General features: G+C 43.0%; 1 protein-coding gene across 7 annotated transcripts in view; it reads left to right on the top strand.

The window, feature by feature from the left end:
- Positions 1-3144: 3144 nt before the first annotated feature.
- The window catches only part of LOC121317333 (bifunctional glutamate/proline--tRNA ligase-like), a 43324-nt gene continuing 20899 nt past the window's right edge, over positions 3145-25569 (top strand). For 2 of the 7 annotated variants that reach the window (XM_041253159.1, XM_041253154.1), the window contains exons 1-13: positions 3146-3274; positions 8846-8930; positions 9463-9562; positions 15617-15773; positions 17575-17717; positions 17976-18073; positions 18543-18669; positions 19082-19274; positions 20582-20753; positions 21275-21508; positions 22025-22109; positions 23001-23060; positions 24656-24676. In XM_041253159.1, the coding sequence (XP_041109093.1) occupies positions 3232-3274; positions 8846-8930; positions 9463-9562; positions 15617-15773; positions 17575-17717; positions 17976-18073; positions 18543-18669; positions 19082-19274; positions 20582-20753; positions 21275-21508; positions 22025-22109; positions 23001-23060; positions 24656-24676 (1518 nt within the window). In that variant the 5' untranslated portion in view covers positions 3146-3231. Of the gene's footprint in view, positions 3275-8845; positions 8931-9462; positions 9563-15616; positions 15774-17574; positions 17718-17975; positions 18074-18542; positions 18670-19081; positions 19275-20581; positions 20754-21274; positions 21509-22024; positions 22110-23000; positions 23061-24655; positions 24677-25569 lie in introns of all 7 variants that reach the window. The other 5 variants (XM_041253160.1, XM_041253157.1, XM_041253161.1 and 2 more) reach the window with 4 other exon arrangements.

Genomic DNA, 25569 nt, shown 5'->3' with positions numbered 1-25569 from the left:
TACATAATAGACTGGTACGGCAAATTTGATGGCTTGTCAGGTTACTGCACTTAAAGTAAGAAAACCTTATGAATATAAAAAAAATCAACTGCAAAAATTAAAATCTGTTTTTTTTTTTTCAATAAAATATTTTAGCGTTATTTTAAGACGACTGTGAACAAGACAGTTGTCAATCAGGTAACACTATATCCAAGCATGTTAATAAATCAATTATATAACACGATTTATCAATGTGATTAATAACTCGAGTTAGTTAATATTGAAACATACATCAAATTAATGCTTTCAAATTAGACAAAAAAGTACAAAAGTTAGCATGAAAACGTTTCTATAAAAAAAAATTGATAACTATCAATACCTCTTTTTTTTTTTGCATTTTCTGCTTCTTCCCGAGGAAGCTGTCAATTTTGTTTTTTACTATTAGCACAATCAGCTTGTTCTTTGTAAAATACTGAACACAATTTTGACCATCCGTTAATGTCATATCTGGCAACAGAACAATCACGTGCCCTTAACAGTGGGTTATTTTCAGAGCTCTCGCTCTATGTCCTGCCTACAGATAGCCAACATGTTAGCTCTGATTTGCGAATTTGTGTTTTGATTGACAGTCCGTCAGTCCTACCTTGTTGCGGTTTATTTTTTCTAATCCGAGTAGAACAGTCCTAGGCAGAGCCTACAAAGGTACCACGAAATGTTCCTGCCAGGACAACTGAGGAAGTCAGCACCTCTGGTCACTTTTATTTAAAAGTAACAAAAATGCCTATTCACTGCCAAACATGAACTACTTCAGATTTATAATGGCTGCAGTATAGGATACTGACCATAGGTTTAGGGTTTTGGTGTTGGGAGAGGATTATTCATTGTTTTATTAACAATATTATGATAACCAATCGGAGTGCAGTGTCCTGACAGGAACATGTGGTGGTACCTTTGCAAGGTCAGCCAGTCTTAGCGCTGGCGGCCGGCGCCGGTATACATTTTTTTTTACATTTAGTAATTAAAGTGGAGTCCGGGCTAGGCCCGGGTGCATTCCGTCCATTGCACCTCCCTTGAGTCCAATATTTATTGATGAAATGTATACCATAACTGCTATAGACTGAGAGTGTGTGATACTGGCTGCAGCTGCCATTCACCCTAGGGCCTCCCTGAATCAAGGAAAGACTGCCAGTTGTTATATTTTTTCATTAAACAAGGCATCAAATTTTGAAAGAAATAGGTTACAATTAAAAAATATATTTATACCATACATAATAGACGGCACCTGAATCTAATGCCTTTATTCTAGGGGGGGTTAGGAAATACAATAGTTCAGTCTACATGCCCCAAGTCTGCCCAGAACTGAAGGGAGCAACCTTTCTCTTAAGGGTGAATGAGGGAGCAGTTCAATCTACATGCCTGAAGCCTGCCCTGGACTGGACTGGGCTGGGCTGGACTGGACTGGAGGGACCTCCCTTTCACTTAATGGGTGAGACAGCATGTGACAGGGTCCCTCAGTCATACAACTATTGTGATAGTATAAAAGACTACAAAATAAAGACTGGAATGGTTGTATTACTTTAGTGTTGTGAATTACAATTCTCAATGTTTTTCTTTTCTCTTTTGCTGGCCAGCAAACTTCTAAGTCTTTTGTATCCTATTTTGTGAGTTGTACAGTAATAGCAATATGAACTTTGTGGTTGTAAAACATACTGTATTCCTGTATTTTATAATATGAACAACTATTACAACAGTGGTCTGAAGTTTAGGTTTAGAAACCCTTACCTTCCCCAAACAAGATGGCTTCTATTATGGAGAGCTATCAGAGGGGCAGGGCCTTCACTTCCTGCCTCATATGAGATACAGGAAGTTGAAGCCAAAAGGCAGTTCTCTTCAAATTTGACATATTTAATAAAAATGGTTGTTTTAATGTTCTCCAAACAGGATACTGTTTTTTAATGCAAGAATAAGACAATTAATATTAGGAATAAGTTGGTTATTAAAAAATAATGTTTAAATCTCTTACAGCTATATCAGTGAGACCTCTGCTGTCAGTTCAGGTGGACAGCAGTGAATAGCCAAGACTGGCTGAATAGCTCACAGTAAGGCAAGTGAGCAATGTCCTAACATCACAATTGTAATTGTGTACATAGGTTATCATCTGCAGCCTTAATAGAAAATGTGCACTTTTGTGCTCAAGAAACACTGCTGGACTGTTTTTCTTTACCCTAAACACGAACCCTGCTACACAGCAGTTCAGTCTCTACTTTCTGTGTCTCAAGCATACCCTGGCCTGGACAGCACCCTTTCTCTTATGGAGTGAGGGCGGGGGCAATTCAGTCCATTACCTTGTTTCCAGGAGCACGGATTGCCACCAGTCCGAGCTGATTTGTGTTTTCCTGAATTCCTCCTAAACCCACATTGTTAGTCTACCCAAGTTCAGTGAAAAGACTGATGCAAGTTTCCATGCAATGCAAGTTTTAGATGGATGTTGGCAGTGAAAAAGCAGTCCACCCATCAAGCCCTGGACCACAGCTATTAGCTAGGTGTGAGGATGCAGTTCATTTCCCATGGACAGCCAATGCATGATGTCTCATTTTGATAATTCCACCAGTGGTGCCCAGTGTCAACTGTGAATGGTATGGTGTTTTTGTAATTACAATAAGAGCTAAACTAAGACTGCCAAATCCCTTACACATGTAGTATCTGGGGTATCCAAGGGTAGTACTTCCCCATTTGCTACCAAGGAATGCCTTTACTGGAATAGTTCCAATAATTCAATTTGTAATAATAATAATAATAATAATAATAATAATAATAATAATAATAATAATAATAATTTATAACGAAATGTTACATATTCTGAAAATTACAAGCTTCAGTAATTATTTATATATAAATATACAAATATTGTATAATTTATCATAAATGTATACAACAAACATATTAATCCAGGAAAGGGGGGTAGGTCTGCCTTCTGTAGTTAGTGTAATACAGCAAAGAACTGAGATTGGTGAAATGGAGTGGGTCAGTGGCTACATGCCCACTTTTGATAAGGTTTCTGATGGTTACAGGATTTCTGTATAATCTCTCTATTAGCTTCGGCTGCACCCGGAACCCTTGTTTTGCGTGGCCGTGTTGAGGAGGGGCTGTAACAAGGTGGAGCGCGGAAGCGGAGGCGCTGCTGTGTGGCAGTGTGTGTTCGACTGGAGAGAGTAGAGCAGACAGAAGACGAAGCGAGACGCAAGGCTTAAAATGGCTTTACAACTCACCATCAATTCCAACAACCCGCCTTTGGGTACGTACATAAGTTTCTGTACTGGGCACAGGTCAAATGTTGCTGTAATTGCAGTAGATAGGTTGATTGAGGAACGAATTATCAACTGTTGTGTTGGGTATAAACTAAGTCGTGTCAGGTTTAACCAATAGATACCTGTAGTTTTAATTTAAGTACCATTTAGTTTAACTAGTTTAGAAGCAGCATAGTATCTAATACAACATATCAAGTTGCTGTTCATTGTGCCTGTCTCTGCGTATGACACAAGATGTACGAAGCGTGTTTCACATTTTCGTAGAGAAAGTTAGTCATATGGCAAACACAATATTACTGCTGCGCAAAACAGTTAATTTGTAATATCTTGAAACCTGCCCCGCAATGGTTATTTTCTATTTCATTTTTACAAATATTGTTTATTAAATAGTCCAGCCATTCCTAAAAGTCTCGACCTGTGTGTATGGATGCAAATAACTCATGCATAAACTTGGAATCTCTTTGTGTTTTATTGGCTTTCTTTTTTACATTTTACATTTGTGGCATGTACAATACACGATTGGGAGCAGGTTTGACGCGCTTGTATTTTCCGGCGGCATGGGCTGTGCGGGTAAATGTATAAGGTTCGGTTTCTGCACTCCCTGATTCACCACTGCTGGCTGATGCAAGCGCTGGCCAACACGTCACTCCCGGCAGTCCTGCATGCCATCGATTTATGACAGCATTCATCAGGGTAATATTTTACATGCATTTTGTATTTATTATTTTACATACATATTCCAGCATACTGTGACTGCAGATCATGGTACTTCGTTTGTAGGCTGTTTGTACAAGTGTAGCATGAGAAACTGCACCCCATGAGATAGTGCCGGCCTTCAGCGCCGTTGGCTTTACCACGTATGCGCACGTTCCCTTTCAATTTGAAGATGGCCACCAAAACATCGTTATGGAATACACTCCTACCTATTGTTAGGTGTCACTGAGCTCTTTCTATCAAAGCTGCTGATAGGCCCTCTCCTCTCTGTGCTGCGGCGAGGCTGCTTACAGCCGGACCAGCCGTATACTCCTCACCGAGGCAACCTCGTTGTTGAGTTGAGACGTGCGCGGGCTGCGTTGGCTTTCACCATGTGTGCAGGTCTTATAATCAAACAGACAGTGTGCTCTCCCCCGTCTGTGATATAATATTTAACTGCTTTTGTATTTAAAAACTGTTTTTGTATTACTGTGTTACAAAAGTCAATTGTCCGCCACGGCTTCGGCCTTGTCCCCCTGTTGTACGCTACGCGCTGTTCAGGTGTGTGACCACGAGGTCAGGGTAGGCACCGTGCGTAGCTGCCCTGGTGTTTTTAATACCGCGGTGCGCAAGCCTCTACTCCACTATGGCATACACTATGCACTGCCACGTGGCGTGACTGGAAGTGGTCCAGGACCAGGTTATCGTTGCTGTGTACCATGGTGCAGCTCTGTGCGCTCCCCTGTACAGCTCTCCTGATTTCATACCGCAGTCACTCGAGCTATGTATCCACCCTGGTGTTTGCTATGCGCTACCCCAGGTTGTGTTGGCTTCACGCGTCCATGCCTCGGTTCTTGGCACCACAGCATGTCAATAACACTCGGTGTCCCAGATGCTTCGGTGCACCAGTAGTGTATTCTACCTCTCGGTACCCTTAGTGCCCGAGTGCTTCAATACACGGCTGAGCCATATGGTGGCTTGCCATGCTGTTAGCCCGGTTATCACACTGGACCGCAAAAACCTGTTCCACATTCCTATGGGTCCAGCGCACAGGAAATATCTCCCTTCCGCCTTACAGGGGATTTACAGGTCCTGAGTTTCTGCGCAGTGATTCGGCCTCTCCTTCCCCCGTTCGTTTCAAAGTGCATGAATGCCACCCCCACTCCCTTGCTGTGGCAAGCGATCAGGGTGATGACTTGCCTATACGACTGGTTAATCTGCCCAGTCGCAGGAAGAAGCAGTGGCCCACACAGCTATTTGTCATGAAGAATCTGTTTGAGACGGACACCTCTAACTCAGGTTGGGGCTCGGTCTGCGAAGGCAGAGGAGTCAGCGGGCCCTGGTCGGGCCGTTGGACTTCCCTGCATATCAGTATGCTGGAGCTGCTGACAGCGTTCCTTGCCCTCCAGCACATCCTACCCGTGGTGCGGAAGAGATATGTACTGGTCCACACGGACAATACATCAGTGGTGGCGTATGTCAACCACCAGGGTGGACTTCGGTCTCCGGGGCTGCATCGCCTAGCCTTCAGGCTTCTGATTTGGGCACAATGGAACCTACTGTCCCTTCGGGCGACGCATGTTCGGGGCATGGAGAATCGGGCAGTGGACCTCCTCTCGAGGGAGGGCCCGCATCCATCGGAGTGACGGCTCCACCCTCAGGTGGTGGAGCACATTTGGGAACGGTTTGGGAAGGCGCAGGTAGATCTCTTCGCCTTGGTGGAGACGAAACACTGCCCCCTGTGGTACTCCCTCTGCCGCTGCAGTGGTCCACTCTGCGTCGATGCCCTAGCCCACATATGGCCCAGAGCGCTCCTTTACACGGTCCTGTCTCTGCCATTACTCCCGGCCTTTCTCGAAAAGGTCTGGTCAGAGAAGGCATCAGTTCTCCTAGTGGCCCCCAGGTGGCCTAGGAGAATCTGGTTTTAAACCTTGTACCAGCTACTGAACGGCCTGTCCTAGGAGATCCCGCTTCGCCGAGATCTCCTCAGCCAGATGAGAGGCACACTTTGGCACCCGGAGCCGGGCAAGCTCCAGTTGTTGGTCTGGCTCCTGAAAGTGACCACTGGTCAGCCTTAGGCCTGTAAGAGCGGTTGTAGGTACACTGCAGAATGCTAGGGCGCATTCCACTAGGTCGCTGTACGCCTATAAGTGGAAATATTTTCAAGATTGGTGCCGTACTAACGGTCATGATCCAATCGCCTGTCCCATGCCTGTCATCTTGCACTTTCTGCAAGATCTGCTGAGGCTGGTAGTTCACCTTCCACACTGAAGGTATACCTAGTGGCTATTTCTGCTTGCCATGCCCTCGTTGACTCAGTGTCCCCGGGTGCGCATTTTCTGGCTGCCTGGTTTCTCCGGGACGTTTGGCGATTGTGCCCTCCTAGGTGGGCTACTCTCCCCAAATGGAGCCTTGAGATTGTAATGGAGGCTCTCACATAGGCCCCGTTTGAGCCTATATACTCCATTGAGTTGAAGCACCTGTCCATGAAGACAGCCTTCCTCTTGTCTATCACCTCTGCAGAGCGTGTTAGTGAGCTGCAGGCACTCTCAGTGCATAGCTCCTGCATGTGTATTTGGGATGATGGTAGCAGAGTGTCACTGCGTGCAAACCCTGATTTTCTCCCTAAGGTGGTTACAGCCTTCCACATGAATCAGTCTCTGGAACTGGAGTCCTTTCATCCTCCACCGTTGCTTCGGAGGAGGATAGGAAGTTGAACCTTCTCTGCCCGGTACGGGCGTTGAGATGCTATATGGATAGGATGAGAACACTGTGTCAATCTGACCAGCTCTTTGTCTGCCATGGAACACGGACCCTGGGACAGCAGCTTTTGAAGCAGCGACAGTCACGTTGGATTGCGGACACAGTCTCGACTGCATATGGTGGTGCTGTCTTACCCCCGCCTGGGTGGGTAGCCGAACATTTCACAAGAGGTGTGGCTATGTCATGGGCCCTCTTTCGAGGTGCCTGCATGGCTGAGATTTGTGATGCGGCTAACTGGGCTACTCCGCATACTTTTTCCAGGTTCTGTCGCCTGAATGTGATAGATCACTCATTGCCCTCTGTGGGCACTAGGGTCCTCAAGGATGTACACTCGCACCACTGACCTTGGTCAGGCAGGACTTGGCGTCCCTCGTATGTTGCCGTTCTTTTCTCCCTTGCGACGGCTCTGGTACATGTTTCCCATAACGGTGTTATGGAGGCCATCTTCAAATTGAAAGGGAATGTTAGTTTACCTACCGTAAACCTGGTTCCCTGAAAGAGAAGATGGCCACCAACCACGAGGTCACATCGGTCGACAGTTTTGTTGTGAAAAGAGAGCGAGTCTCCCCTGCATGATGGTTAAGTACCCTCGGTAGATTGGACCGATGGGGTTACAGAGGGGAGAGGGCCTATCGGCAGCTTTGATAGAAAGTGACACCTACCAATAGACAGGAGTGTATCCCATAACAATGTTTTGGTGGTGAATTCACTTTTGCATAGCTATACCTATGAGAAACTGCATCCCGTGCAATGTGTACCCCTACTTTATTATATTAATATTCACATTTAGCTGTTTTATGTTTAATAAAATGTTTCATTAATAAATAGGTTGTTACTGCATGTGTGACAAAACAAATTCATACTTTAAAAAAAGAAGACAATTGTTAAAAGCAACTGATATACGCAAAGTAGTAACCCTAATATATCTCATTAGCAATTCAGTATGATTAGAATAAAGCATCAGGTTTTCTACTGTTGCCAGTGATTACATTAAAAAAAGAAGATAAAAAAGCATGTTCGCCTCTATTTACTGTATTTTTATTCCAGAGACAGGAGAGACGATGAAAAAAACCTTGGGTTATTGCGGCGTGCCAAATTTTTGTCCACTTGATAGGTGAATTGCAACGTTGTATTTAAACCGATTTAATTGAATTTTAAATCTGGAAATTAGTTTTCAAAAAGACTGGACAAAAAGGGTTTTTCAATTTCAATGTGCTGCTAGTGGCTTAGTTTAATTCGTGTTGCAGTCTATGTAGTCCATCCAGCAGTAGGTTTAACTGGTTTTTCCAACTTCGGAGTAACTCTGTGAATGTATTGCAATGTCAGGTAAAATGTTATTAAAATACATAAATGTGCTGAATATATATATTTTCAATGAATCAATATGCAGTTGAAAACATTGGATGATATAACTAACTATTACTTCACCTCACGCTGTACCTTAAACTATGACATGTAGGTTGTTGTTTTGTGCACAAAGTTTTACTTTCCTGAATACCGTTTATCTGTTTTCTGTTTAAATTTGATATTTTAGTCCTGCAAATTAAGAACCTCAGGGACTCAAAATACTACAGTAGTATCTTATTTAAAAAAAAAAACTTTCACTAAACTTTTGTATTTAAGTAAATACATAATAATTTCCTCATATATTGGGGGAGGAGGTTAGAGAGTTTAGACCTGTGTTGCATTCACATACAAACATTGAGTAGACACTGCCTGGTTCTGGTTTCTGATCAGCATTTAAAGTATTGGATTGGGTTAACTATGTGAACCCTTTTTAAGATTTAAAAGACCTCAGTCACGCTAAATAGATTCAGTTCTTTCAGCCTGCCTTCATAGCTCAATCGTTTTTAGTCCTGGGATCAATCTGGCTGCTCTTCTTTGGACTCGCTCCAGGGCTACAATGTCCTTTTGGTGCTGTGGTGACCAGAATTGGACACAGCACGCTAGGTGTGGTCTCACCAGTGCATAAAGAGGAAATAGAATCTGGAAATGAGTCCCATGTATCTCATTTTTCTGTATCATTTCTTAATTTTGAACCGTGAGTCTGCTGTAAGTTGAGGTAGAAAAGATATCTCCATTGTTCTCTTGTCTCCCACCAGTGGCGCTGCTTGCTGCTGAGCATGTGAAATCATCTGTCAGCGTGTCTGTGGAAGAGGGCAAAGAAACCAGCATGCGGGTCACCGAGTGAGTACATGTGTCTCAGAGCTGCGTTGAGGACTGAGTGCTGCTGTCCCCTGGGTGCTGGCCCAGTGGCTCCTAGACTTCCTTGGCTGAAGCCCCCCCCCCCCTCTGTCTTGTTGCATCTGAACAGAACCGCCACCCAATGAATTAATAGAAATTTGTAATTTTTTTTCTAAACCAGCCAAAAAACACAAATGTCTTCATACATCCACATATGTTTATTCTGTAATATTATTAATATCCTAAGCAGTGGTCATTACCTGGATATAATTGACCTTGTCTTTTGATGTGACCTCGGTTTTGGCTCTGAATACTTAAATGTAGCTGTAGTCAGTTATCTGTCAGGTAATGAACGATGCATAGGACATCAGTGCTACAAGAGGGGATTGGAAATTAAGATTATAAATGTACAATTCTGATGTCAAAGTAGTTAGAGTTATACTTGTGGGGGAGAATATTTCTGCCTAGGCTTCGCTCCACCGAAACCATCTCATATTTAAACTGTTTGTTTCTCCCTGTTCCCATACCCGTGCAGTAAGGTGCTCTTCAGTGATGTGAACTCCATCGCTCGCTACCTGGCTCGGGTTGCCCCGGCTCTCGGGCTCTATGGCTCCAACCTGCTGGAGCAGACTGAGGTAAGAGGCCTCCAATGGCACTGCGTAGCTCAGTAATCACGTCTGATGGGTTTCCGACTGTGCCTTGGGGCAGAGCTACTGCTAATCAAGTCTGGTCCTCTGATAACCCTAACAGACAATCTCTCTCATTTCAACCAGTTCTTTGTTTGTGTGTGTGCAGGAAAACATTAAACATTTTGAATTAAAAGATGTAGTGCACCAGTTCGCTTCCTGTGGTAATTTGACCCCACCTGCCCCCAAAATGTTAGCAGCTTAGCGGGACGCGAGTGTAATGCTCAGGTTATTTGCAACAAAGGAAATTATTTCTGGTGTCAGTGCAGGAAAGACTGTACCTGAACCCCAAGGACTGGGGAAGTCAATGTAATGAGTTAATCTGTCCCTTGGATGTAGTGCTTAGTGGGTGGGATTTCTGAAAAATAGAAGTGTGTGTTTTTCCTTGTTCACTCATGAGTGGCCGTTGTTATTTTTGTTGGAAAGGTATGAAAATGAATAACAATACCCAGTGCTTACTATTTACCTTTGATACTATTTACATTTTCACTTTGCCCTTGCAGGGTTATAAACTAACAATGTTGTGCTACTAGTCCAAAGGACTAGTACCTTTTGAATCGTGCTAGTCCTGATGTTAACTTGTTAGTCTTTATGTGAAGTGCCTAAATTGGAGTCAACAACAATTGGGGGTCCCTAAAAATAGGCTTGGATTTTATTTTGGTAAAAAGTAAACGCATTTCTAAATTTAGATTTAGCGCTGCTTTTTTTTTTTTTTTTTTTTTTTAACAAAGCACCTTTGCAAACGCTCATACAGATCGATCAGTCAGCTATTTGCACCTTGTTACTGAGCGACTACTGTACTGTGTGTTGAGAAACTGACACTGACAGCATCAGATGGGATGACAGAGGTGGGAAAAAGGTCTCTCAGTTGTGTCACCTTGCCGACCATGAAGCTCCGTCTGAAATTGACACCAGTAACACAAATAATGTTTATTTTGTTGTACATTACATGTGTTGCTATTTACAAAAATGCTGACTGGCTATGAATTACTATCTACAATAATTAATGTACTCACATACACATGCAGTCTTTAAATTGTTATCTAGGGGTGTCTTTTTTTTTTTTTCAGCAAGTACAGTAGAATCTGCCAGAACTGACGGACGCTGAATCTGCTAGGTTTAGATACTAATGAGAGCATAACAAATACAAAAGAAAAGCAAGGGAAACACAGGTCTTTTCAAGAAAGCTTACAGACTTTGTATAAATTGATTTTATATTTTTAAACGCTGCAATAACAGTTCTGCTTGTGAAGCATCCACACTGTAATTTTGACAGAACAGGTGATTTATTTTCCCTGTGTGGGACCTTGTTTTCCCCCATTGGTGTTTGAGCCCCGGAGCACTGACGGAATACTACTATAATGTTCACTATGTTAATTGTTTGTTTATTAGTTTTAAAATGTGGCCTGTTTGACCTTGTTAGTACAACTGGCCCCCTTTTTGCTAATGACATCTTCAGTCAGGGTCGTAACCCGGTGTAAATTTTGTAAAATGACTACACTTACTTGAAAAGTAAATTCAAATGATAAACTTCGCATCGCACGCAGAGGGAGAACACAAACTTAAAACATCATTAAGTGGAGTTGGCATTGCAGGGGAGATGAAGGGAGATTTCAATTCCGAGTGACTGCTTTCTAAGCATTATTTGTGAATGCTTATTCACCACTGCTATACCCCGTTAGAAAATCGTCTTCTCTGCATTTTTTAACACAAGAATGAACGTGAGAGTATATATGTACATTTGTTTTAAATACTCGCCAAGAGGACTACTGAGCCACAGACATCAACTAGTCCTCATCGGATTCAATTCACCTCGGGTGAGCCTGAGGTGTGGTCTGTGTTTCACATTCCCATCTCTCTACAAAGCGCCTTTGCCCAAATGTTTCAGCTTCTTGCAGCGAGTTTACACAGAATCACTCCCTTCCCTCGGGAATAAATACATTTTTCAGAACCCCACCCAGACAAGTTGTAGAAATTGTAGCAATGTGTTTTCAAACGCACGCACACACACACATTATACAAAGTAAATGTTATTATTAAAATATAGAAAATTTAAGCTTTTTCCAACAGTCGTGTAACAAATGTCTGCCTGTGGCCTTGCTGTGTTCCCAGAATTTGACTGAATCCTTTCAGAGATGCAGCAGGTGGTACTGAACACAGGTTTCACTCTGCTTCCTCCGGCTCTGTCATTATAAATCACTGCGGCACAGTAACTTATTGATGCTGTGATGAAGTGCTATCCATTCAGAGTAGATTAAGCAATGGGTCTGATTGCTGGCATTTCAATAATATACAGTACTTAAATAAGGGTAGTACTGAAACCAAAGACTTCTGACCTTGTGGTGCTCTGGTTTGTAGCAGTGTGTTTCCGAGAGAGAAATTAAAATGACTCTCTGGTTTTCTGACTGCCATTAACCCCCTAATTTCCCCTCATACAGACTGTAGATGGGGCTGCCCTCATCCAGATGGTGAAGGGTTTGGGTTCTATAAGATGCAGGACAGCAAATTCTCTCACTAACCCTTCACTCAGTCTGAGTTTCAGAACTAACTTCAAGTCATGCTGGGATCAGCTCAGATCACATATACCTGGGGCTTGGTTCCTTAAACTTTTGGCACCTGTTCAATTAATTAATTTACCTGAACAAGGGAAATGTTGAATCCCCGGACTAGATGTAGGGCCAGTTTCATGCCCTGTTATTAACTAGTGATTTTGTCCAGTATAATTAGGCTTGCTACTTTTTGATATTCATTGATAAAACTCATTAAACATCGAATTCCCAAAAAATGACTTCAATTAAAATAAATGTATATAGCATAAACGTCGGTAAAGCCACTTGGTGTTTTTTATTTTCTTACTGAAAATAATTTAGAAATCCTCTAGTTGGTGTAATTTTTATATTTAGTGTCTGTCCCGTCTCCTTTCCTCTGAATGGCTAGGGGTTGCTGTCAGTCATCTCAGTGGTCCGTTAGTACCGTAGTTTCACTTTCATTTCTCCCTGTTCTGACAAATCTCAGTGATTGAAGCAGTGCTACAGTACTCATTCGCTTAAATCACTGTCAATCAAGACCTGCACCAACTGCACTATCATTTGCCAGCTACAGCGCCTGTCATTCAAAGTGCCTACTTTGAACTTTAAGGTGTAGGTAGGCTTTTTCTAAAGGTATACGGTGACAGTTACTAGTTTGATTTGAAAATGGGGCGCACTTAATGAATATTGTGCACAATACCCTGACCGATGGCTGAAGTCTCCGCAGCAGGAGTCCAGCTGTGCTCAGACTCCGAATAATAAGTGCAAGTTAGTTCTGTTCAACTATCTAATGTTTTGATCTGTGCATATTATTTTTACTTGTAAAATTATGCTATAAAAGTCTGTGTAATACACTTGTAGGCTGTATTTTCTGTGGTTTGTTTGAGACCGTTTTTACAGTACTGTGAAAAAGTATTTGCCCCCTGTCGGATTTTCTGCATTTTTGCATATTTGACACCCTGTTACCAGATCTTCAAACAAAATCTAATATTAGATAAAAGGAACCCTGAGTGAACAAATAACACAACATTTTGATATTTATTTAATTTATTAAAGTTATGCAACACCCAATGCCCTGTGTGAACAAGTAATCTCCCCTTAAAACTGGGAGACTCAAAACTGGTTACGCCACCTTTAACAGTAATAACTGCAACCAAATGCTTCCTGTAGTTATTGATCAGCCACAGCACCATGGAGGAATTTTGGCCCACTTCTTCAAGCAGAACTACTTCAACTCAGTGACATTTGTGGATTGTCAAGCATAAACTGCTTGTTTCAGGTCCTGCCACAACATCTCACTAGGGTTTAGGTCTGGACTTTGACAGGACCATTCCAAAACTTTAAATTTCTTGTTCTTCAACCATTCTGATGTAGACTTGCTTGTGTGTTTTGGATCATTGTCTTGCTGCATGACCCAGCTGCGCTTCAGCTCATGGATGGATGACCTGACATTCTCCTGTAGAATTCTGATACAGAGCAGAATTCATGGTTTCTTCAATGATGGCAAGTCGTCCAGGTCTTGATGCGGCAAAGCATACCCAAATCATGACACTACCACCACCATGCTTGACTGCTGGTATGATGTTCTTATTGTGGAATGCAATGTTTGGTTTTCGCCAAACATAACGGGGCCCATGTTGGCCAGAAAGTTCCACTTTTGACTCATCTGTCTATACAACATTGTTCCAGAACTCTTGAGGATCATCCAGGTGCTTTTTGGCAAACTTGAGACGAGCATTCATGTTCTTCTTAGTGAGCAGTGGTTTCCGCCTTGCCACTCTGCCATGAATCTCATTTTTGCCCAGTGTCTTTCTGATGGTGGAGTCATGAACACTGACCTTAGCCGAGGCGAGAGAGGTCTGCAGATCCCTGGATGTTGTTCTAGGGTTGTTTGTGACTTCCTGAACGATTTTACTCCTTGCTCTTGGAGAGATTATGGCAGGACGGCCACTACTGGGAAGATTCACTACTGTCCCAAACTTTCTCGATTTGGAAAATATGGCTCTGACTGTTGTTTGGTGGACTCCCAGAGCCTTAGAAATGACTTTGTAACCGTTTTCAGACTGATAGGCATCAATAACTTTTTTTTTCTGGAGGTCTTCAGGAATTTTTTTTGATCGTGGCATGATGTGCCTCTAGATCCTGTGTGCTCACAACTTCACTCTGATGGTAAGGGCCAAAGTTAGTCAGATTTATATTGGGCAGGGCTGGCCCAAATCAGGCCTGATTGTTAACCAATGTATTCAAACAGCTGACCCTAATTATCCCTTTAATTGGGTCGAGATAACTTGTGGGGCAATAACTTTTTCACACCTGTAGATTGCGTGTGTGATTACCTTGAACACCAAACAAATGAAAGAAGCACGAAACTTTCGTGTCATTTTTTGTCAGACTCCCTTTATATACTACTACAACCCACAAAAAGATCTGAATAAATTCAATGTGAAAAATGTGCAAAAATACAGAAAATCAGACTGGGGCAAATACTTTTTCACAGCACTAAGTGTGTAGGATCTATATCTGTACAAGGTAACCAAACTTTATTTCAATTAGAATGTTGGAAACCATGGTTTTGTTGCATGTTGAATATGATGGACTTTTGCTAAATGAGATGTTTCTCAATGGTATAAAAAAAATCTGTGGCTTTTTTTTCCTTTTTTTTAAAGCTGAACGGTCGATTTCACCCATTCTCTGCTTGAAGGAAAAATCTAGATAGATAAAAACAGTAAATTCTTTCTAAAATAAACTTGATATTATTTGTCGATTTTTGCAAAAAAAATTTAAAATCTAATAGTAGCAAGCCTAAGTATAACGAATGAAAAACAGTGCATCTGAAATCCAGATCCACACAAGTCAATTCCTGGATTTTATGGTAAATTGTCTTAAATTAGAGTTTATTATGGAATAGTTCTGTCTGCAAATGAGGGTTTAAACACGGTGTGTTTCAAACATGCATGGCAAAACGGGACATACTCCGTTTACATTCCTAACACCTAGGAAAAATGAAAACTCTCAGCTTTAAAACATCTCTAGTAGATATGCAAATGGCTGCTAAAGGGTAAGAAAATAAATGTTTAGAGAGTGTTGCTTTATAATGAAAACTTTAATGGATGGATTCACAGATCCTGATTAGCATTAGTCTTGGACTACTTTACTTAAAATAACATTAGTTAATCGGGGTCTTTGAAACCAGCCACATGAGTTTACAGGTGAATACGATGTTATGGCTACCATGGCAGATTTAGCACACAGATTTAGAACATTTCCCCCTGTTTTCTATGAAGCAGAGTTTTGCTGAAAAAAGTTCCAAACCCTCTCATTTTTAGTTTTAAGTGAAGTAATCTCACTCTAAAGGCTGTTACTTAGAGGGCAAAGGGATTTCTCTAAGAAAAAAAGAAAGAAACTCATTGAAGGTGAAAGTCCTTATTTTTTCTGTTTTTATGTTCCAAGCTTCTCTGTCTGTCTCTCCTGGCAGGTTGACCACTGGCTGGAGTTCAGCGCGAAGCATCTGTCTGTCCCAGCCCAGCTGGACTCTGCAGTCCGGGAGCTCGACAGCGCCCTCTGTCTGCGAACTTTCCTGGTGGGGAACTCCCTGACCCTGGCTGACCTCTGTGCTTGGGCGGCTCTCAAAGGTGAGGGGTCACAAAGCAGCACACAGCAACCTCTTCCACGTGGTACAAATGGGCAGATCAAAGCTGTTGTTTTTCGGATTAATATCAATGACACACACAGTGCCAGTACAACGATATTGAATCTCTTTTAAATAAAAAAAAAAAAAAGTGTTCATGATTTAAAATTGAGAGAGTCTAATTAATAACTCTTATGCATCATTTTGCACAGGTTAAACTGTTTACTAACACAGTCAGCCATTCAATAAATGGTACAGTATCTTTTGTTAAATCTTGATCCTCAATAAAAGTTCAGTAGTACGATATTATGTGTTCGAAGGTTCGTTAAGCTTTCGAAGGGTTGTCAGGTGGCATACAGGCACTGTCACATGTTGGGTTTTTTTCTTAACAGAAACCGTTTGACACTGTGTGAATTTTAGATCGCACATTAAACTAAATTTGATCTTTTGATTTGTATAATGCCTTTTACTTAAACAAAACTTGTATTAAAATTCACTACCAAAACGTTATATGTAGCACTTCTTTATGGCACACCTCTATATGGATTACCTGTAAAAACTGGATTTTCAAACGAATATAAACTAGTAGCCATGGTGGCAGCCACCTTTTTAAATTATGCAAATTAGTAGTATTGAAGGTTTGAATCTTCGTTTGGTAATGTGTTCGAAAACTTTGAAGGTCAAAATGTACCCTTCGTTACAGCCCTGATATTGTTTGTTTATTTTTTGAGTTGTTGAGAATCATAAATCTCATAATGATTTGGTATTGCACAGTTGTGTGGTTAGGAATGGTAAATCTTGTCTTGGGTGGTATATTGTTTCTGTGTTGGTATTTCCTACATGTTCTCTAAAGTGATCAATGTCAGCCCTCGAGAACAATGTACCTGGAGCCTTCTGTGGGGCACTCAAGATTCAGAAATGATATGTGTACATTGTGTTAAGTCTCTAAACCAAACCTTTAAAGCCAGGTTCACATCTTACCAATAAGAGAACAGCAGGGTTTGCAATTCACACATTTCTCATTTATGTATATAAAGATACGATGCTGTTAGCTTAACTTTAATTGTAAAGTAACTAACCTTAAAGAAAAGTCTATTCATTCATTTACATGTTTGTCAGCAGAGCCATTAAAAGCAATAGAGTGGTGTTACCATTTCATTTGTTTTTAAAAGAGCATGTCTCTAAATGACAATTGTTTTATGAACAGCGTTTCACTGCAGTCCTTTTCAGCCACTAGCCGGCGCTTAATGTCCTCTTTACTGACTCAGCATCCCTGGTCCAGCCCTGCCCAACAGATTTTCTTAATCCTCAATTAAAGCTGAGCAGTCATTCCTCTGACCAGGTTCTAATGCCTTCTGTTCTTTTACAAGACATTTTGAGCTATATTTTCAAAGCGTTTACTCCAGTCCAGTTTGATTTAACTGATTTTCCAAAACCAGAACCAAACAACTTATGTACTGCTATTCATAGCCTTTTAATCACTCAAGCTTTTTGCTTCTCGGCTTTGTATCATTGACCAGGAGCTTTGTTTTTTTCATTGGTGTAGTTTTCTATTGTGACCAAAAAGCACAACATAGTACATTGTAGTTTACCAGATGGCGCTTGAATGAAGAAAATGTTTTATAGTTTCCTATCTCATTTAATTGAGAACATTGTCCATCATTAAATCAACATTTGATCTCTTTATACATCCTATAGGTATCCCATCAGACCATCACGTTTTGTGATTCTAATATATTGCGACCTGCATATTGTGATATGTGTTGTATCATGACATTTCAGTCCTCTCCATCTCTTCTCTCTAGGGAACGGAGCCTGGCAGCAGCAACTCTCTCAGAACCGGGCTCCGGGACATGTCAAGCGCTGGTACAACTTCCTAGGAACGCAGGCCGCCTTCAAATCTGTGGGCAGCAAGTGGGCGACCACAGCAGTGCAGCAGAATGGAGTGGTGAGCGGGGGGGCAGCATTCCATCTAACTTCCTCAGTGTTTAAATCAAAGAAAAAAAAAAAAAAACTTGCCTAAGACTATGTGCCGGGCATGGAGGGCAGTGGGCTTGAGTAGCTCAGTGGCTGGACAAAGCACTGAGTCGCAGGATGGAAGGAAGTGGGTTTGAGTAGTTCAGTGGTTCGAGTGCTGGGCTGCAGTGTAGAAGGCAGTTGTTTTTTTGTTTATTTTTCTCTCTCCCTTAATTTGTTTCTCTCTCAGCAGTCATCAGAGAAAAAGCAGGACGTAGGGAAGTTCGCTGAGCTGCCCGGAGCTGAGATAGGGAAGGTGGTGGTCCGATTTCCTCCAGAAGCCAGTGGGTGAGTGTCTTCAAGTGGCAGTATGATAGGGTTGAGTGTAAATTAACCATGTGTGAAACTACTATTGGACCTGTAAACCATGCACAGAGATCAAACTGATAATTTGCAGTAATATTGTAATATACACTGGCTTAGTTAAGAAGGACACAGCAAATTTGTGACAGTGCTACATGAAATGGTTCCCTTAGGTGAAGTGTTCTCTTAGGAAAGTATTCCTATATGCGGAGACTACTGTACTGTAAATATGTAGTTGAATAGTGTTTAGTGAAAAGGTTTAGTGTACATTGCTATGAGAGAACTGGTTACATAGTTTACATGACAGCTGTATTTATTCACCTAGCTACTTGTCTGTGCATTGATTGCAGGAGTCTGCCTGTGTGAGTGGCTCATTTAAAAAAAAAAAAATGCTCCTTAAGTGAGTAGAGCTGCTCCTTTAGAGTCCTGCAATGTCTGTCTCTCTCCTTTGCAGCTACCTGCACATAGGCCATGCCAAGGCTGCCCTGCTGAACCAGCACTACCAGGTGAACTTCAAGGGTAAGCTGATCATGCGCTTTGACGACACCAACCCCGAAAAGGAGAAGGAAGATTTCGAGAAGGTCAGTGCGGACCCTCACTGACTGACACCCATATCCTCAACGCAGCACCTGGTAACATGATAGAAAACAGGACAGTCCACAGTTTACTGGTACTACTTAACACAGAAACTGCAAAGCATAATGGTTTGGTTTAGGCAGATGTACAGGTAATACATTAACTCTTTTAGCTTCTTTAGATGCTATGCTCTTTCAAGACAGTAGCTAGTATTGTTATTTACTTTGTGTGTCTTTCACCTCTAGAATGAACCTCTGTGTAAAATACAAAAGCACACAGACCTGATTTAGTTTTCATTTTGTGATTCTGATTTATAACCCTGGTTAGAAAAGGTGGGATGGAGTGATATTGGAGGTTTTTCTCAGTAACCCCCTGTCTGCACCCCACATCCCACCCCCCACCCGGCCTTATGTGCAGGTTATCCTGGAGGACTTGTCTCTGCTGCAAATCCACCCTGACCAGTTCACCTACACCTCAGACCACTTTGACTTGATCCTCAAGCTGGCAGAGAAGATGCTGCACGAGGACAAGGCCTACATTGACAACACACCTGCCGAGCAGATGAAACAGGAGAGAGAGCAGAGGGTCGAGTCTCACAACCGTTCCAACTGTATGTACTGATGCCAGCTCAACTCTTGCACAATTAACACTACTCCCCCAAACACACAGAGTACAACTAGAACTCTCCCCACACACAGTATAGCTAGCACTGCTCCCCTCCCACACACACACATACACAGTACAGCTAGCACTGTCTCTCATTCCTGCCCCCCCCACATACACAATACAGCTGGCACTGCCCCCCCCCCCCCACACACACAGCAGTAGCACTGTCTCTCCCCCACACACACACACACACTGTACAGCTAGCACTCTCTCCCCCCCCCTCCCACCCACACCCACACAACAAACACACCACAGTACAGCTAGTCCCCCCCCCCACACCCCAGCCCACTGTGACAGGGGTCCCACCCCATCAGTCATCGTTACCACTGTCTCCCCCCCCCCCCCCCCCCCCCCCCACACACACACACACACACACACACAGCTAGCACTGTCCCCCCCCCCACACACACCAGTACAGCTAGCCCCCCCCCCCCCCCCCCCCCCCCACCCCCCCCCCCCCCCCCCCCCCCCCCCCCCCCCCCCCCCCCCCCCCCCCCCCCCCCCCCCCCCCCCCCCCCCTCCCCCACAGCTAGCCCAACTGTCTCCCCCCCCCCCCCCACACACACAGTACAGCTGGCACTGTCTCCCTCACCCACACACACAGTACAGTGGCACTGTGTCTCCCCCCCACCGTTGACAGTACAGCTAGGCTCACACAGTACAGCTAGCACTGTCTCTCCCCCCACACACACAGTACAGCTAGCACTGTCTCTCCCCCCACACACACAGTACAGCTAGCACTGTCTCTCCCCCCACACACACAGTACAGCTAGCACTGCTCCCATCCCCAACACACAATACAGTTACCACTGTATATACTGCCTGGGCTCATCTCTCGCACACCCAGAACAACTATACTGCTATCAGAGTCCACACCTGCAGTACAGCTCACAATAGACCCAGCTGAGTGTGCTGCCTTCACCCCCTGCTCCCAATCACTACAGCACCACACAAATAGCTCATCAATACAGTTAGCATTGCCCAAACCTGCATATAACGGGTGAGCAAGTAACTCATCCACACACATACTGCCTAAAACACAAATAGTACAAACCTTGAAATTCATCACAAATTGTAATTAGTGCCTGTGTTGTATATACTTTGGAACATGGCAAACACTATACACTATCGCTGTAACTACTGCTTCTTGCAGAATCTAGTGTACATGGCCAATGCCGTGCCCTGTTGTACAGTCTCCTTCTCTGCCCCGATGTGGTCTAATCTGCTACATGTTATTTGCTATCTCCTCAGCTATAGAGAAGAACCTGCAGATGTGGGAAGAAATGAAGAAAGGCAGCGAGTACGGGCAGACCTGTTGCATGAGGGCCAAGATTGACATGAAATCCAACAATGGCTGCTTGAGAGACCCCACCATGTACCGCTGCAAGAACCAGCCACACCCACGCACTGGCAACAAGTACAAGTGAGTAGAGACTGGTTACGAGAGGCTGAACCTGCACTAGCACTGCAAGAATCAAGTAAGGGCTGTGTGGTTGTAAGTGCTGCATGAAACGATTATTCAGTAAATGGGATTGAGCACTCCAGATGTCAGGTGAGAATCATTGGTGTTGATTGAGCTAATTTACCATTCAAAGTTAAACCAGTGAAGAAACAGATGCTTGGGTTTGTGATTGCTGTTTTTCCGTGACTCTGTGGAGAACAGCAGACTATACAGTTGTAAGCAGCTTTTTGTTACCTTGTTTCACTTCGAACTGTAAGTTAGCCCTATCGACATCAGTGTCCCCCACCTGTGGTGAGCTTAACCGGCTGTTTGCTTTGTGCATCTTTAGTACAACTAGTTGTACGTCTCAGTGAGTTAGGTGTAACACTTTCTTCAAATCAAACAAAATCACAGACTAATAATGTTCCCTCGGGGCTAGATTGGGAATCGGGTTTATAAATTCCTTGATTCTCAACCCCGTTTTTTGTCTTGTCTGTTTTCAGGGTGTACCCCACATACGACTTCGCCTGCCCGATTGTGGACAGCGTAGAGGGGGTGTCCCATGCGCTGCGTACCACAGAGTACCACGACCGGGACGAGCAGTTCTACTGGTTCATCGAGGCTCTGGGAATCCGCAAACCCTACATCTGGGAATACGCCAGACTCAACCTCAACAACACTCTGCTCTCCAAGAGGAAGCTCACATGGTTTGTGGACCAGGGCTTCGTGGAAGGCTGGTGAGGGCTCCTTTTATTCTTCTTCTACACCCCTGAGGGTCCTCATTCTGTCACACTGCATGGTGAACACGTTAACTGGCTTGATTTTGCACCAGTCTTCTCCTAACCTTACGGGATACTACCTACCCGACTGACTACTGTAATGAGTTGCTCCTATAACCCCAACAATAGGTTTAAGTTCTTTTGATGATGATGTAAAGTGCTTCATGGTACCATGTATGAAATTGACCCTTAATATCCAGTCCAGGTCTTTACTCCAGACGGGTCCTAAATTAGTGAATTGAACATGTTAAGGGTCAGGTAACTAATTTACGACCCAATTAGAACAAAAACCCAGACTGGAATGGATCTCGATGGTCAAAGTTGTGCACCAGTGCATTATGTGTGTGTAATGTCTGGGTGAGGGGGTCTGGGTATGTCTTGAGGTGTGACTGGTGAGGGTGTTGGGTATATCTTGGGGTGTTTGTGTTGTCTAGGTGTGTGTGTAATGTGTCTGGGTTTCTGTTTTCCTCGCAGGGATGATCCTCGATTCCCCACTGTCAGAGGGGTACTCCGGAGGGGCATGACTGTCGAGGGGCTCAAGCAGTTCATCGCTGCCCAAGTGAGTTTCCTGCAGATAGATCATTCTTGACTACGAAACACTCCATAGTGTTTTAAAGACCCCAATTAGCACTAATCGTGCACTATATTACCCAAGGTAACATTAGGTAGGTAGTCCAAGATTAGTACTAATTGGATTCTGTACAAAATGCCTCAATTTGAAAATTGAGATAGACTTTGTCAAAAGTTTCTAAATGTACCTGCAGGCATACCTGTCCTGGACAGACTTAACACACCTGTCTGGTAGGCTACTTTATTAAGACTCTCGCATGCAATTCAGAACTGCAACACAGCTTGCACTGCCTTCTCCCTAAGCTCTCTAGCAGTCATCACCACACTACACTGCTGGAAATACAGATAGCACTGCAAATCCGTACCAGCTACACTTGCTCACAAACACAATGCATATACATGTAGCACAGTTCTTCACCACACCCCAAACACATCTGAAGACACTGAAAACATAATTGTCATTGAATTCAGGTTTCTTTTAGTGTATATAAACGCCCCAAAACAACAAGTACTCTACATCATTTTCATTGTATCTTTACGTACTGCCTGTATTATACATTGCTCCATAAACACTTGCCCAGAGAACATGTTTTAAGCATTAAAAAAAAATTAATCGGATGTAAATTAATACCAACCTTATTGGAATCTTAAAACTTCGTTAAAACAGCAACACATATTGCCAAGGCACCACCACAAATTATAATAATTAAAAAAAAAAAAAAATCTAGACTAAAAATAAAACCTAATAACACAACCTAATAATAATGTCTTCATACACAAAAAGGCTGGTCTTTTGTTAGTTTGACCTAGCATTCCCCTGTGTCGGACATTAATGCTTAAATATACAGCCAGGGTTCAAACTTGTGGCTCTGTGTTTCAGGGTGGTTCCAAGTCTGTTGTCAACATGGAGTGGGACAAGATCTGGGCTTTCAATAAGAAGGTAGGGGATGCTCATTCCCACTGCTGCCCCATATACAGGCAATGGACTCTGCCTGGCTGCTCCCTCCTTGGGTGCACCGAGCACGGGAGCCCCTTTTTGCACAGGGACCACCGCCTGTTCAGGGGGCCCAGAGTTTAAAGAGCTTGCACAAGCGCAGGCACACCACGGTACATTGAAAAGGCTAAATAGTCAGGGTTCTGGGTGATTTCTTATACAGTGTGTTCGGTCACTGACGATCTTTTGAGACTAATGCAAGACTCCATTTTGTGGCATCGCGCTCCACAATTGAGCTGGAGTAATGACACATGGCAGACATGAAAAAGGCTGTGATGAATGATTATACGGTGTGCTTTGTCACTGACGATAATCCTTTTAGGCTTGCACCTGTCTTATAGCGTCATGCTCCACAATCTTGCTGGTACAACGTGACATGTTTTATGTATTTATTGACTTTTTAAACTGGGGATAGGACTGCAGAGATGTAACATCTTATTTGTGCAGAGGTGGAAGTAAGACTCCTATTGCATTGCAGTTGATCCATTCCTGCTTTTACTCTCCAAGTTTAATAAGACACATCTGAGCTTGTTACCTATACGCTGTGGCTAATCAGGCTCATTTTAAAACCTGGAATAGGGGAAACTACTATGCAATAGGAATCTTACTTGCAGTGGACCAGAGATGTTCCTAGAGACAGATGCTCAGATTTGTTGTAGGTAGGTAGTAAATGAGACTGAACAAAGCTTGTTTTAAAATGTGATTTCACAACCAGAAAAGCAACACAGAAAGGAAAATTAGCTTTCAAGCCACTTTTTTTTTTAAATCACTCTGATTAATTTAATTGCCATATTTAGCACTCTATATGTCGGCATTCATCTGCACAACCCATATATAGACGGCAGGACTCCCTTGTTTAGCATGTGTTGTTGCATCCCTGAACTCGGGTGGTCTCTACGGAAGCAGCAGGGTTGGTCTCTGGCAGGGTTGAGCGTACAGGGACTTTGCAAAGCTGGGGCTGTGCACTGGGCTGTGAGAGTGTGTTTGCTGCAATGGAGAGCATTCTGCTGCAAATATACAAAGCATTGTTATGGGGTTTACATTAATTAAACAATTTACACAGAGTTGTTCAGGTTTCAGGAAAATGTAATGTTTGTTTAAATACTGTCTCAGATTCTCATATTGGCCTGCTGTGTTTTAAAATTGACTGACAAATCTCTTTACCTCTTCACCGCCATTCTCTCCTTAACTACCTGTTTCTCTCTATCTCTCTCACTCCCTCTCTCCTTTACCTGTTTGTCTTTCTCTTGCCACCACTTCTCTCTTTCTCTTTTTCCATTCTCTCTCTCTTGCTCTTGTCTGTATTTGTTTGTCTGTCAAGGTCCTGCCTTTCAGTTTCCCTCGCTCCCTCTTCTAACCTCCTCTTTCTCACATAATCTGAGATTAATACACATGACGGTTGATATTAAAAATCCTTCTAAAAAAAAAAAACAAAAAAAAAAAACAAAGCTCTGATTCTGAAGTATACCTTTTCTGAAGCGTTTTGGTAACCCTCTAACTTGTTTGACATTAAAACCTCATTTCATTTTTCTGTTTCCAAGCTGCCAATTAGCTGTAAAAAGGTACTCCCCTCTTCCCCCTCCCCGTCTGCTTCTCTCTGTTTAGCTGTCTATCCAGGGGTGGTCGCCACAACCAGCCTTTCCCTGCACTGCACTATGTGCAAGGCTCTGTGTCTGAGATCAGTCTATAAAATGTACTGTAGTCTTAATTAATTATCCACCAGGGGGCAGTGGTCACAGTTCGTGGTGGATAGCATTGACTAAAAGCAGCCAGTTTTAGCAGTGGACTTCACATTTTGTCCTGTTTTTGTCATTGGAGCCCCCTGTTTTTTAATTCCACTTAATCTGGCACATCCATACAACAGTACATCAAAGCACACTGAGGAGCCTGTTTTACGTAGTTGTAAAGTGTTCCTACAAAGCTGTTTGCAACAAGAACTTATTAGAAACTGTGTGGGGGGGCTGCCCCATCACCCGCCCCCCCCCCCACACCTGCTTACGAATGTCAGCACTGCTCCCAACCCCTCCAGTAAATATTTAGCAGGTCAGATAATGTTTGCATGGGCAGGGAGGGGGGATTGTGACTACTTCCTCATGCAATTCACTATCTGCAGCCCTTTCTGTGGCAGCAGAAACCGCATCAGTGACTGCACAAGGGAGTTGTTGCTTGAAGAATAAGTATCAAATAGTTGCTTCTTTTAATAACTACGTTTTGTTGCTGAATTAGCACTAGTGTCTGAGAAGCCAGTCAATGTTTTTCATTTTCCTGTTTGCAATTGTTCTGATTACTTTTGTAATAACTCAATTTTATTTTTATGATTATACTCTGTTAAGGTGCTTTGACAATAAGTTTCAGGGGGTGCTCTTCAGTTGTAGATGCCTACCATAGACCTATGTAATGTGTTGCTGAGCAGCCAAAGTGTTTTTATTTTGGTGTGCACCAGCACCATCTAGTG

The sequence above is a fragment of the Polyodon spathula genome, chromosome 6 (assembly GCF_017654505.1).
Source record: "Polyodon spathula isolate WHYD16114869_AA chromosome 6, ASM1765450v1, whole genome shotgun sequence".
NCBI classification, from domain to species: Eukaryota; Metazoa; Chordata; class Actinopteri; order Acipenseriformes; family Polyodontidae; genus Polyodon; species Polyodon spathula.
Note: the sequence above shows the minus strand (reverse complement) of the source record. Positions and strands in the feature narration are given on the sequence as shown.